The sequence below is a fragment of the Schistocerca gregaria genome, chromosome 10 (genome assembly GCF_023897955.1).
Source record: "Schistocerca gregaria isolate iqSchGreg1 chromosome 10, iqSchGreg1.2, whole genome shotgun sequence".
In the NCBI taxonomy this organism is placed as follows: Eukaryota; Metazoa; Arthropoda; class Insecta; order Orthoptera; family Acrididae; genus Schistocerca; species Schistocerca gregaria.
The window spans coordinates 192,417,912-192,432,507 of NC_064929.1; the positions used below are offsets into that span (position 1 = coordinate 192,417,912).

The 14,596-nt window shown below is 47.9% G+C and overlaps 1 protein-coding gene across 1 annotated transcript in view; it reads left to right on the forward strand.

The window, feature by feature from the left end:
- LOC126293589 (carbonic anhydrase 2-like) overlaps positions 1 to 14,596 on the forward strand; it is a 217,208-nt gene that overhangs the window by 151,675 nt on the left and 50,937 nt on the right. The window contains exon 2 of the mRNA XM_049986863.1: positions 13,574 to 13,621. Within this exon, the coding sequence (XP_049842820.1) occupies positions 13,574 to 13,621 (48 nt within the window). The remainder of the gene's footprint in view (positions 1 to 13,573; positions 13,622 to 14,596) is intronic.

A 14,596-nucleotide genomic window follows, 5' to 3' on the forward strand; every position in this document is an offset into this window, starting at 1 on the left:
CAAAAGGAAGACAAAAGGGTGGATCATTAGTGTAATGGACGACGCGTAAGACGGCGACTGTCCCGGAAAGAAACTTCCCGCTTCTGTGTGATGGACAATGGGTGTTGCGCGATGACAATATAAGACAGCCGCCGCGCGTTTACGTTATAGCCAAACGCTAACGAGGCGGCGGCGCCTTCTTATCTAAGCATACTATGAGTAATTTGTTCCCGGGACTTTCTTATTTAATCGCACCGTCAGCCGGCTCACGGCGTAGACTAGACTAGAATCACGGAGTCTGTGGCAGTTTTTGCCGCCTCCAGCCTCCCCCCCCCCCCCCCCTCCCCACAACCACAACCTTCCTCACTCTTCCACACTGCTCTTGTTTCTCCTTGTATTCTGTTACCCCGCGCCTTTCTTAGCCCTCTCGCCTTCTTCCCTCGTCTTGCGACATACGCTGAACATATGCAAGCCAGTGCAGCTGTTGCTCTTGGAACAAATTCGACGGATGTAAAACTTTATACACGACTACCCTAAGGAGACAAGATTATGATTATCAGACGTCTGGATTTTATTTTTTTAGCGGTGAGGTATAAAAAGCTCTGCCAAGGTCATCTCAAGCTAAAGACGGAAGCGTAAGGGTTAAGTATAAGGAGAGATCAGTAGATATATCATAAAGATACGTACGGGGTGTGATCAATTCATACTACAGACTTCTAGAGATTGTAAAGGGAACTTAGTGAGTCAAGTTTTACATAGGAATTTATGTCCAGAAACTTCAACCAACGTCGCTACACAGCGTCAAAGTTACAGCTGCCGGGGCCTGTTAATATACCGACTTTTTGATCACCTGGTATGTACACACAGGGCGAGATGATGGAGAGGCATAAATGTATGAATCTAAGGTAAGGGTTCCTGTACCGGAAACGAACGAGCCTAAAGTTCTAAGCGAAAACCGATGTGATACCTCTCACAGTAGAATACAGTACATGTACCAGTACAGTTGTTTCTAAGACTGTAGAGTGAGCAACTGTCAGAGATGGTAGTGTGGATGAAAATAAGAAAAAATGACCCGTAATCGTGGGATCTATAATACATGTCTGAGGAACTATGAGCACGTGTTCCTCTTCGCTAGGCTCTATTGAACAAGTGCTCACAGCTCTTAAGGAATGCATTTCAGACCTCATGTTTACTGGATTTTTTTCTTGTTTTTGTCCATACTATCACCTCTGAAAGTTCCCTACCCTACAATCTTACACTTAGCAGCAACAGTACCGGTATATGTAGTGTATTCCACTGTCGGAAATACCAGACCGGTTTGCGTTTATACACTGAAGAGCCAAAGAAACTGGTACACCTGGCTAATATCGTGTAAGGCCACGCGAACACGCAGAATAACGAAACATGGACTCGGCTAGTGTCTGAAGTAGTGCTGGAGGGAACTGACACCATGAATCCTGCAGGGCTTTACATAAATCCGTAAGAGTACGAGGGGGTGGGGATCTCTTCTGAAGAGCACATTGCAAGGCATCCCATATATGGTCAGCAATATTCATATCTGGGGAATCTGGTGGCAACGGAAGTGTTTAAACTTAGAAGAGTGTTCCTGGAGCCACGCTGTAGCAATTCTGGACGCGTGGGGTATCGCGTTGTCCTACTGGAATTTCTCAAATCCGTCGAAATGAACAATGGACATGAATGGATGTAGGAGATCAGACAGGATGTTTACGTATGTGCCACCTGTCAGGGTCGTATTTAGACGTATATCACTCCAACTGCACGCGCCCTGCTCCATTGCTGAGCCTCCACCAGCTTGGACAGCTGGACAGTCCTCTGCTGACATGCAGAGTCCATGAATTCATGAGGTTGTCTCCATACCCATAGACGTCCATCCGCTCGATAGAATTTGAAACGAGACTCGTCCGACCAAGCAACATGTTTCCAGTCATCAACAGTCCAATGTCGGTGTTGACGGACCCAGGCGAGGCGTAAAGCTTTGTGTCGTGCAGTCATCAAGGGTACACGAGTGGGCCTTCGGCTCCGGAAGCCCACGTCGATGATATTTCTTTGAACGGTTCGCACGCTGACACTTGTTGATGACCAAGCATTGAAATGTGCAGCAATTTGCGGAAGGGTTGCACTTCTGTCACCTTGAACGATTCTCATCCGTTGTCGTTTGTCCCGTTCTCGTAGGAACCTTCACCGGCCGCAGCGATGTCGGAGATTTGATGTTTTACCAAACTCCTGATATTCACGGTACCGTAGTGAAATGGTCGTATGGGGAGAATTCCCATTTCATTCCTACCTCGAAGATGGTGTATCCTGTCGCTCGAGTGCCGACCATAACACCACGTCGAAACTCACTTAAATCTTGATAAGCTACCATTGTAGCAGCAGTAACCGACCAAACGACTGCGCCAGACACGTCTTATATAGGCGTTGCCGATCGCAGCGTCGTATTCTTCCTGTTTACATACTCTCTCTGTATTTGAATACTGGTGTCTATGCCAGTTTCTTTGGCGCTTCAGTGTAACTTTCGACTCGTTCGTTCCCGGTATAGGATCCCCTACCTCAAATTGACACATTTATCGTTCTCCATCATCGTACAAATTTTGTAGCATCGTCAAACAATCACCCTGTATATACATAAATTTTCCGGCACCGCCGCCTATTATACTGACTGTAGCGTCGCTGGATGACGTTTCCGAACAAAGGTTCCTATGATAAACTTGATCTACTAAGTTTCCTGTTCAACCTCTGGAAGAGGGTAACACGAACTCTAACGCACCCTGCAGATATACCAAGCGATGCTATTCTTATGCCTGTGTTCTATGTTACTCTTTGTATGCCGTGTAGCAAGCACTCTATGCCCAGAGCGGGCGGCAAAAGTACCCGTAGAACGTGCCGACCAGCCAATGCCCATGCACCGGCGCGTCGCACCTGCCCGTGTTCAGACAGCATAATTCATAAGGAATGACTCAAGCTGGCAGAATACTGATTTGCAATTCCAGGCTGCAGTCCTAACATCGAAGCGGTATTCTCTTTACAAATGTCCAGTGGACAAAGGAATGCCATAAATTGCAGACCGGCGAAGTCACGAAGATGATGACGTGTAATTTAAAATTATCCCATCGAGAGCTCCAAGAAATCATCTCTGAGAAAAACAACGTGGCTTCAAATCAGAAATACTATGAAGTGCCAATAAAAGTCGTATATAGGCACGCGTACTAGAACGCAGAGGTATGTAAACAGGCAGAACACGGCGCTGCGGGAGACAACAACTACACTCCTGGAAATGGAAAAAAGAACACATTGACACCGGTGTGTCAGACCCACCATACTTGCTCCGGACACTGCGAGAGGGCTGTACAAGCAATGATCACACGCACGGCACAGCGGACACACCAGGAACCGCGGTGTTGGCCGTCGATTGGCGCTAGCTGCGCAGCATTTGTGCACCGCCGCCGTCAGTGTCAGCCAGTTTGCCGTGCCATACGGAGCTCCATCGCAGTCTTTAACACTGGTACCATGCCGCGACAGCGTGGACGTGAACCGTATGTGCAGTTGACGGACTTTGAGCGAGGGCGTATAGTGGGCATGCGGGAGGCCGGGTGGACGTACCGCCGAATTGCTCAACACGTGGGGCGTGAGGTCTCCACAGTACATCGATGTTGTCGCCAGTGGTCGGCGGAAGGTGCACGTGCCCGTCGACCTGGGACCGGACCGCAGCGACGCACGGATGCACGCCAAGACCGTAGGATCCTACGCAGTGCCGTAGGGGACCGCACCGCCACTTCCCAGCAAATTAGGGACACTGTTGCTCCTGGGGTATCGGAGAGGACCATTCGCAACCGTCTCCATGAAGCTGGGCTACGGTCCCTCACAGCGTTAGGCCGTCTTCCGCTCACGCCCCAACATCGTGCAGCCCGCCTCCAGTGGTGTCGCGACAAGCCTGAATGGAGGGACGAATGGAAACGTGTCGTCTTCAGCGATGAGAGTCGCTTCTGCCTTGGTGCCAATGATGGTCGTATGCGTGTTTGGCGCCGTGCAGGTGAGCGCCACAATCAGGACTGCATACGACCGAGGCACACAGGCCAACACCCGGCATCATGGTGTGGGGAGCGATCTCCTACACTGGCCGTACACCTCTGGTGATCGTCGAGGGGACACTGAATAGTGCACGGTACATCCAAACCGTCATCGAACCCATCGTTCTACCATTCCTAGACCGGCAAGGGAACTTGCTGTTCCAACAGGACGATGCACGTCCGCACGTATCCCGTGCCACCCAACGTGCTCTAGAAGGTGTAAGTCAACTACCCTGGCCAGCAAGATCTCCGGATCTGTCCCCCATTGAGCATTTTTGGGACTGGATGAAGCGTCGTCTCACGAGGTCTGCATGTCTAGCACGAACGCTGGTCCAACTGAGGTGCCAGGTGGAAATGGCATGGCAAGCCGTTCCACAGGACTACATCCAGCATCTCTACGATCGTCTCCATGGGAGAATAGCAGCCTGCATTGCTGCGAAAGGTGGATATACACTGTACTAGTGCCGACATTGTGCATGCTCTGTTGCCTGTGTCTATGTGCCTGTGGTTCTGTCAGTGTGATCATGTGATGTATCTGACCCCAGGAATGTGTCAATAAAGTTTCCCCTTCCTGGGACAATGAATTCACGGTGTTCTTATTTCAATTTCCAGGAGTGTATATAAGACAACAAGTGTGTGACGCAGTTCTTAGATAGGTTACTGGTGCTACAGTGGCAGGTTATCAAGATGTAAGTGAGTTTGAAAGCAGTGTTACAGTCGGGCTGCAAGCGATGGGACACAGCATCTTCGAGGTAGCGATGAAGTTGGGATTTTCCCATACGACCACTTCACGAGTGTACCGAGAACATCAGGAATCTGGTAAAACATAAAAACTGCGACATCGCTGCGGCCGGTAAAAGATCCTGCAAAAACGGCACCAAGGAAGACTGAAGATAATCGTTCAATGTACGTGCAAGCCTTCCGCAAAGTGCTGCAGATTTCAATGCTGGACCATCAACAAGTGTCAGAGTGCAGACCATTCAACGAAACATAATCGATATGCGCTTTTCCAGCATACGGCTTCCTCGTGTACCGCTGATGACTGCACGACACAAAGCTTTAGGCCTCGCCTGGGCCCGTCAACACCAACACTGTAGTTTTGATGACTGCAGACATGTTGCATTGTCGGACGAGTCTCATTTCAAGTTGTATCGAGCGGATGGACGTGTAGGGGCATGGAGACAACCTCATGAATCCATGGACCCACCATGTCAGCAGGGGACTACTCAAGCTGGTTGAGGCTCTGTAACGGTGTGGGGCGTGTGCAGTAATATGGGACACGTGATACGTCTAGATAAAACTCTGACAGGTGACAAGAACGCAAGCATCCTGTCAGATCACCTGAATCCAATCACGTCCATTACGCAATCCGACGGATTAGGGCAATTCCAGCAGGACAACGCGACGCCCCACACGTCTAGAAGTGCTACAGAGAGCCTCCAGGAACTCTCTTCTGAATGTAAACATTTCCGGTAGTCACCAAACTCTCCGCGTATGAACATTATTGAGTATGTGTGGGATTCCTTGCAACGAGCTGTTGAGATCTCCATCCGCTTGTACTTTTACGGGTTCATGGACAACCCTGAACGATTCATAGTGACAATTCCCTCCAGCACTAATGCCGGCATTATTAGAGTCCAATCCATGTCGTGTTGCGACACTTCTGCGTGCTCGTGGGGGCCCTACACTATATTACATAGGAGTACCAGTTTCTTTCGCTCTTAAGTGTATTACTGACCATGTAGGACTCGCGCCTTGTGCAGTGATGATGATGGACAGTGTAAGGAGTCTAAAGAGTAGCCATTCGTGGAAACGTGAACTGTTTGACGATAGCATCTCTTTTCGGCTGTAATTTTCTTTCAGTTTTGAAAGTACAAGACAGCACCTTTTATAATATCACTTGGTGATACGTAATATTTTTTGGCCAACTCTTCGACAGCCTGTTTCTTTTTGCTCCGATTTTTTCATTCAGATGTAGATTAGCGCACGCTACTTCACTCGCGTAGACTGTATGGTCTGCACAGACAGATTTTTTTTAAATCCAATTATTACGTTGTTCAGAGACTGCACTGTGTTCAAAAATGTTTCAAATGGCTCTGAGCACTATGGGACTCAACATCTGTGGTCATCAGTCCCCTAGAACTTAGAACTACTTAAACCTAACTAACCTAAGGACATCACACACATACATGCCCGTGGCAGGATTCGAACCTGCGACCGTATCGGTCACGCGGTTCCTGACTGACGCGCCTAGAATCGCACGTCCACACCGACCGGCTCTGCAGTGTGTCCTAAACTTTTTGACGTTAAGTAAAGTATTGGGACCTTAGTCCTTTGTGGATATACATCTGAACAAAACGGGATTCTGGTAGCTGGAATGTGAAGCCTTTTTCAATCCTGCCTTCTTGTGGTGATATTTCGCGGAAGCTTTCATCCGATGATACATATTTCTTCAGAAGTCATATTGCAGGTTTCATGTGTTTTAATTTACCAAATATCTTCATACAATTTTCCGTCCCCTATTTCACCCGAATACGGGTTCAATGTCCAAAAAATTTTATTTTTTATTTCTAACCGAGAAGTCATATACCAATTTTGATAGACATGGCTCTAAAATGCTTTAGTAGTACTCTAACAATGATTTAGTATAAAAATAAACTTTCACCCTGTATCTAACCTCTTAGCTATTAAACTTCCAATTTTTTTTTAAAAATTCTGAACGAGAAACCAAATTTTCGCATTTCTGGCTTGGAAATTCCCTAATAGCGACATACCTCTACTTCTCGCCACTACGGATGGAATTTCGAAAAGTCGCCACTAAACGACGCCTACAGTAGATGAACACTGTCTCCAAATTTCAAGTTTCTGTCGTTAGTGTTTTTGGGCTGAACGATTATGCGGCAGTCACTCAGGACTTTTCCTTTTATGTATAGAGATTACTGACTTCCCACAGACATGATGCCGCTTGAGAATCTTGAGTCACCTGCGACACTTTATCGGTTGAATATCTTGATAGCTGATGTGTAACAACAAAAAAGGGTAATAAAAAATTGACAAAGCGTTTTCCATGGCGTAAAGAGCATAAGTGGCGGCCATGTCTACCAACACGTGAACACTACTAAATGTTGCGTAACGTTGTCTTCAACAGGAGTCAAAAGTTCTGCGATTTTGTTGCAAAAGTGACTGTAGACAAGAAGTGTCTCTCAGTTGTCTATACACAAAGTCGCTCGATTATCTGTAGATACTGTCTAGATAGAAAAATTGGTCGACCTTGTATACTAGTGTGTACAAGGCCTTAAACGCCAAGCGGACTAATGAGCCCCAGAAGGCGTATTGCCACGCACCGTACTGCCCGCTGCTCCTCCCCCCCCCCCCCCCTCCCCCACACACACACTCATACACACACGAGAGAGAGAGAGAGAGAGAGAGAGAGAGAGAGAGAGAGAGAGAGAGAGAGGGAGGGAGGGGGTGGGGGGGAACAGAGCGCAGTCTCTGTCGGTGGCAGCCACCCACGCCAGAGGCGGCCGGGTCTCCCAGCAGCGGACACCTGCGCCGTCCTCGTGCTCGTGGCCGGAGGAACCGGTTCGAGCCCCGGAAGCTGCGGCCGGCTCAGGAGGTCGCACGTGTGCGCGAGGACACCGCAGCCGTCTTGGTCGCCAAACAAGGGCTTCCCCACACGCTCTCTTCCCTACAGGCGGATCTACCCGTTTCAACGCTCCACGCATATAACACGATTCCTTTCACCCCCCTTCTTCTCCTGTCACGAAGGGGGCAAGGGTGTATACCTACCAGCAGGGAAAGGACAGACATATAAAACTCGCTGATGACACGGTGCTGTTGGCTGAAGATGAACTACATTTGTAGGAGATGAGACTCTAGCATTCCAAACATCTGCGATGGGAGTTAATAGTAACTCTGATACACACAGGGTGGCAATTGTTGAACTATATGAAAAAAAGTTAATTGGTTACAAACTACGGCGTGCGCTCACTGTATTCAACATGTAAACGTCACTAAAGATATTCGGATTTAGGTTTGACATGTTCGATATGTTTGCCATCACTGGAGACCGTGTGGCCGAATAGCGAAATTCTGCATCACCCGCTGAAATGTCGGAATACCGATGATATCGATGACCTTGTCAGCGGCTGTTTTCAGCTCAGCAGTGCTTTGGGGGTTATTGATGTGCACCTTGTCTTTAATGTAGCCCCACAAAAAGGAGTCGGATGTGTTAGATCCGGAGAATATGGCGGGCAATCACGGCCCATGCCAATGGCCTCTGGGTACCCCAGGGCCAGAATGCAGTCCAAAGCGCTCCTCCAGGACATCAAACACTCTCCTGCTTCACCGAGCGAGGTGGCGCAGTGGTTAGCACACTGGACTCGCATTCAGGAGGACAACGGTTCAATCCCGCGTCCGGCCATCCTGATTTAGGTTTTCCGTGATGTCCCTAAATCGTTCCAGGCAAATGCTTGGATGGTTCCATTGAAAGAGCATGGCCAACTTCCTTCCCCATGCTTCGCTAATCCGATGAGACCGATAACCTAGCTGTTTGGTCATTTTCCCCAAACAAACCAACCAACTCTCCTGCTTCGATGTGATAGAGCTCCGTCTTGCATGAACCACATATTGTCTAAATCAGGGTCACTTTGGACAATGGGATGGAATAATCTTCGAAACCCTTCACGCACCGTTCGGTAGTCACCGTGCCATCAAGGAATATCGCACCGATGATTCCTTGGCTGACATTAGACGCAGTCAGCCCTTGAGGGTGAAGAGACTTCTCGCTAGCGAAATGCGGATTCTCACACCCCCAAATGCTCCAATTTCGCTTATTGACGATCCCATCCAAACGAAAGTGGGCTTCGTTGCTAAACCAAACCAACTGATTCCCATCATGCCCCGCGGCCAAGCTTGCAGTTTCAACGTCCTAAAGCAAACCGTTCAGATGTTCCGACGATTTTGTTTTAGATATTTCAATAATTGTCACCCTGTAGGAAGACATTCAGTGAATAAGATTAGGGCAGGACAAAACCGAAAAAGGGGAAAAAAACTCAGAAATGTTTCGAAGCAGACGACACCGAAGAGTCACAGAATATGTCTTTCAGGCTCAAGTTGTAAATATGGAAGGTGTGGTGCCGTTGGAAGGGCGAGGTGTCAAAGCGAGGTTTTGTACCTTGCAACGCAATCGCAAGACGTGACTGTAGTCGCTGCCGGAAGCATCGACGACTGAGCGATGCCGGCGTAGGCGCTCCCACAAATATTGCGGATAGGCCGCCGCTAATGGGACACGGAAGGCAATTTGTATCCCTATTCAGCCAACGCTATTTACCCTTTGAATAGGTACAATTTCCAAAAGCGATAAAACAATAAAAATTTTACTCCTGGAAATTGAAATAAGAACACCGTGAATTTATTGTCCCAGGAAGGGGAAACTTTATTGACACATTCCTGGGGTCAGATACATCACATGATCACACTGACAGAACCACAGGCACATAGACACAGGCAACAGAGCATGCACAATGTCGGCACTAGTACAGTGTATATCCACCTTTCGCAGCAATGCAGGCTGCTATTCTCCCATGGAGACGATCGTAGAGATGCTGGATGTAGTCCTGTGGAACGGCTTGCCATGCCATTTCCACCTGGCGCCTCAGTTGGACCAGCGTTCGTGCTGGACGTGCAGACCGCGTGAGACGACGCTTCATCCAGTCCCAAACATGCTCAATGGGGGACAGATCCGGAGATCTTGCTGGCCAGGGTAGTTGACTTACACCTTCTAGAGCACGTTGGGTGGCACGGGATACATGCGGACGTGCATTGTGCTGTTGGAACAGCAAGTTTCCTTGCCGGTCTACGAATGGTAGAACGATGGGTTCGATGACGGTTTGGATGTACCGTGCACTATTCAGTGTCCCCCCGACGATCACCAGAGGTGTACGGCCAGTGTAGGAGATCGCTCCCCATACCATGATGCCGTGTGTTGGCCCTGTGTGCCTCGGTCGTATGCAGTCCTGATTGTGGCGCTCACCTGCACGGCGCCAAACACGCATACGACCATCATTGGCACCAAGGCAGAAGCGACTCTCATCGCTGAAGACGACACGTCTCCATTCGTCCCTCCATTCACGCCTGTCGCGACACCACTGGAGGCGGGCTGCACGATGTTGGGGCGTGAGCGGAAGACGGCCTAACGGTGTGCGAGACCGTAGCCCAGCTTCATGGAGACGGTTGCGAATGGTCCTCTCCGATACCCCAGGAGCAACAGTGTCCCTAATTTGCTGGGAAGTGGTGGTGCGGTCCCCTACGGCACTGCGTAGGGTCCTACGGTCTTGGCGTGCATCCGTGCGTCGCTGCGGTCCGGTCCCAGGTCGACGGGCACGTGCACCTTCCGCCGACCACTGGCGACAACATCGATGTACTGTGGAGACCTCACGCCCCACGTGTTGAGCAATTCGGCGGTACGTCCACCCGGCCTCCAGCATGCCCACCATACGCCCTCGCTCAAAGTCCGTCAACTGCACATACGGTTCACGTCCACGCTGTCGCGGCATGCTACCAGTGTTAAAGACTGTGATGGAGCTCCGTATGCCACGGCAAACTGGCTGACACTGACGGCGGCGGTGCACAAATGCTGCGCAGCTAGCGCCATTCGACGGCCAACACCGCGGTTCCTGGTGTGTCCGCTGTGCCGTGCGTGTAATCATTGCTTGTACAGCCCTCTCGCAGTGTCCGGAGCAAGGAGTATATATATATGTGTGTGTGTAAGGAAACAAGTGATGTGTCGATCTTCCCGTCTCACTGTATTCAAATATTTTTGCACTAACCTTCGCATTTTCTAACAGATTCTGACGCTCTCCTGTTAGTTTAAATAGAAGTATATTCTATAATACACTGAAGCGCCAAAGAAACTGGTACACCTGGTACATCGCGTAGTGGTCTCCCCGAGCACGCAGAAGTGCCGCAACACGACGTGGCATGGACTCGACTAATGTCTGAAGTAGTGCTGGAAGGGACAGACACCAAGAATCATGCAGGGCTGTCCATAAATCCGTAAGAGTACGAGAGGTTGGAGCTCTCCTGTGAACAGCACGTTCCAAGGCATCCCAGATTTGCTCAGTAATATTCCGCTGGCCCAGTAGAGAGACGATATATAGTGTCCCAGCTATCTTTTCCACCCAAAATATCTCTGGAACAATAAGAGCTATTGGAAAAAGACTTTCCCCGGTATCAATGTAGGGCTGGGGTCCACGAATGTACATATTTGGAAACATTCTAAAACGAAAGCATATGTGTTTTTTGACACAAACTTATGTTTTTTTTAAATGGACCTCCTCTATTTTTTTCTTCAGAAATCCATAGCATGACAGAGCACATACACAATGGCGTTGATTGCATCGCAATATTCCCATTACATCCCGAGATATTGAGACGCGAAGTTGACGCTTGAAACACCAGACATGCGCTGCTAGCGCACGTCCTGAGGCTGAGGCGTGAATCCCATGCTGCCCGTAAGCGCAGCAGGATGGCAGCAGACCGTATTATTCGTTTCGGACCTCTTGATAAGTATGGAGGTGTGATTACAAATGTCAATCACATCGCGATTACGGGCAGCATGGGGTACACGCCTCAGCCTCAGGAAGTGCGCTAGCAGCGCATGTCGGGTGTTTCAAGCGTCAACTTCGAGTATCAATATCTCGGGATGTAATGGGAATATTGCGATGCAATCAACGCGATTGTGTATGTGCTTTCTCATGCTATGGATTGCTGAAGAAAAAATATAGGAGGTCAATTTATAAAAAACACATATGCTTTCGTTTTAGAATGTTTCCAAATATGTACATTCATGTGCCCCAGCGCTACATTGATACCGGGGAAAGTCGTTTTCCAATAGCTCTTATTGTTCCAGAGATATATATATATATATATATATATATATATATCGTCTCTCTACTGGGCCAGCGGAATATTACTGAGCAAATCTGGGATGGCTTGGAACGTGCTGTTCACAGGAGAGCTCCAACCTCTCGTACTCTTACGGATTTATGTACAGCCCTGCATGATTATGGGTGCCTCACCAAGTACTGGCATCTCCGATATATCTGGAATAACAATAGATATTCAAAAACGATTTTCACCAGCATGAACGTACGGCCGGGGCTTAGGAAACTAAATACTATTCGAAATTTTAAAACGTAAACAAGTACTATTTTAAGCACAAACCTGGGTATTTTTAAATGGACACCCCCTATTATTTCGTATGCAGTCAATTGCACAAAAAAATCACAAATTGCATCGCAATAAGTCAATTACGGCCCGAGAAATTGCGGACCGAAGTTGACGGCTGAAATAAATGATGCGCACAGCTAGCGCACGTCGTCAGACTCAAGCGTGCACCTCACTGCCGACTGATACGGACTTCATTTACCAACGGGGTGGGCTACCGTTACACTGGCAGCTGGAAGTGCGGGAATTTTTAAATCAAAAGATTACTGGACGATGGACCGGTCGCACTGGACCAAAACCATTCAGCCTTACGTTACTGATCACTGGACGTGACTGTATGTGATTATTCCTTGTAGAAGTTTATAAAAGGTTCTGTTTATGTGCCTCCCATAGCATCAACGATGAACGAACTGAGACATACCATAACGGCAGCTGAAACTCAAGACATACTCGCTGCAGTGTAGGAACAATGTGAATGTCGCATTGACATATGCCGTGCATCTCAAGGAGAGCATATTCAACACCTATGAAAAGGTATGAAAAAAAAAAAAACTTTTTTAGTTTTCCCTTCGTCGAAAACCAAAATTCATTGTATGTGTGTATTAGTTTCAGAAATTTAGAAGTGCGAAATGGGATGATTGTTTTCGATAAACGTGCTGGATAGTGAGAGCAGTCGAGATGGCTCAGAGATCTCTCAAACAAATGAGAGCAACAAATAGACGGGTGTGAAATATGTTATAACAAAGGAATTCAAGAGTCAAAACTTCCAATTCGGAACGCAGCATGGGATACTTGTGTAGTACAAACAGGAGGTACGGACGTCTGGAGCTCCCTTCCTTGCAGTTGCAAACGGACGTTACACCACGGCGCGGCCACAAATTTGAATACTGCGAACAGACACGCCAATGACCGGGAGGACAGTTGATACTTTTGTGAAAAAAACGGTTGAACGCTTCGGAATCAAACTCGTGACGACACAACCACAACGCCGCGGTTATTTGTGTTCGCTCTATGTTGCACATTTTGAGCTTGAACCGTTCGCTGCTGTTACATTGCTTCTTTTTTCACAGTTCAGTACACCTTCTTACTATTTTCATGCTTGATCAGCTTCACTTTTGGCCGGGCTGGCTACTGCGCCATCTCACCACTAAACCTGAGGGGAGAACGATGGGGAGTTTCCTTTGTTAGTGAGGTACAATTTTGAAACACGGCCTGGTGTGACGACGTTGCTGGACACGATGGCAGGCGTGTCTGACGCTGGACTCTTTCTGTTGCAGGAAGTGCCGAGGCGAGGCCGGAAGGATTCGCTTACGAAGGCCGTCTGGGTGAGTACAACCACTGCGCTAGTCGTTACCGCTTGTTGTTGTGGTCTTCAGTCCAGACTGGTTTGATGCAGCTCTCCATGCTACTCCATCCTGAGCAAGCTTATTCATCTCCCAGTACCTACTGCAACATACATCCTCCTGAATCTGCTTAATGCATTCATCTCTTGGTCTCCCTCTACGATTTTTACCCTCCACGTTGCAATCCAATACTAAATTGGTGATCCCTTTATGCCTCAGAACATGTCCTAACAACCGATCCCTTCTTATAGTCAAGTTGTGCCACAAACTCCTCTTCTCCCTAATTCTATTCAATACCTCCTCATTAGTTATGTGATCTACCCATCTAATCTTCAGCATTCTTCTGTAGCACCACATTTCGAAAGCTTCTATTCTCTTCTTGTCCAAACTATTTATCGTCCATGTTTCACTTCCATACATGGCTACACTCCATACAAATACTTTCAGAAATGACTTCCTGACACTTAAATCTATACTCGATGTTAACAAATTCCTCTTCTTCAGAAAGGCTTTCCATGCCATTGCCAGTCTACATTTTATTTCCTCTCTACTTCAACCATCATCAGTTATTTTGCTCCCCAAATAGCACAACTCTTTTTTTACTTTAAGCATCTCATTTTCTAACCTGATTCCCTCAGAATCACCCGATTTAATTCGAATACATTCCATTATCCACGTTTTGCTTTTATTAATATTCATCTTATATCCTCCTTTCAGCGCGCTGTCCATTCCGTTCAACTGCTCTTCCAAGTCCTTTGCTGTCTCTGACAGAATTACAATGTCATCGGCGAACCTCAAAGTTTTTATTTCTTCTCCATGGACTTTAATACCTACTCCAAATTTTTCTTTTGTTTCCTTTACTGCTTGCTCAATATACAGATTGAATAACATCTGGGAGAGGCTGCAACCCTGTCTTACTCCCTTCCCAACCACTGCTTCCCTTTCATGTCCCTCGAC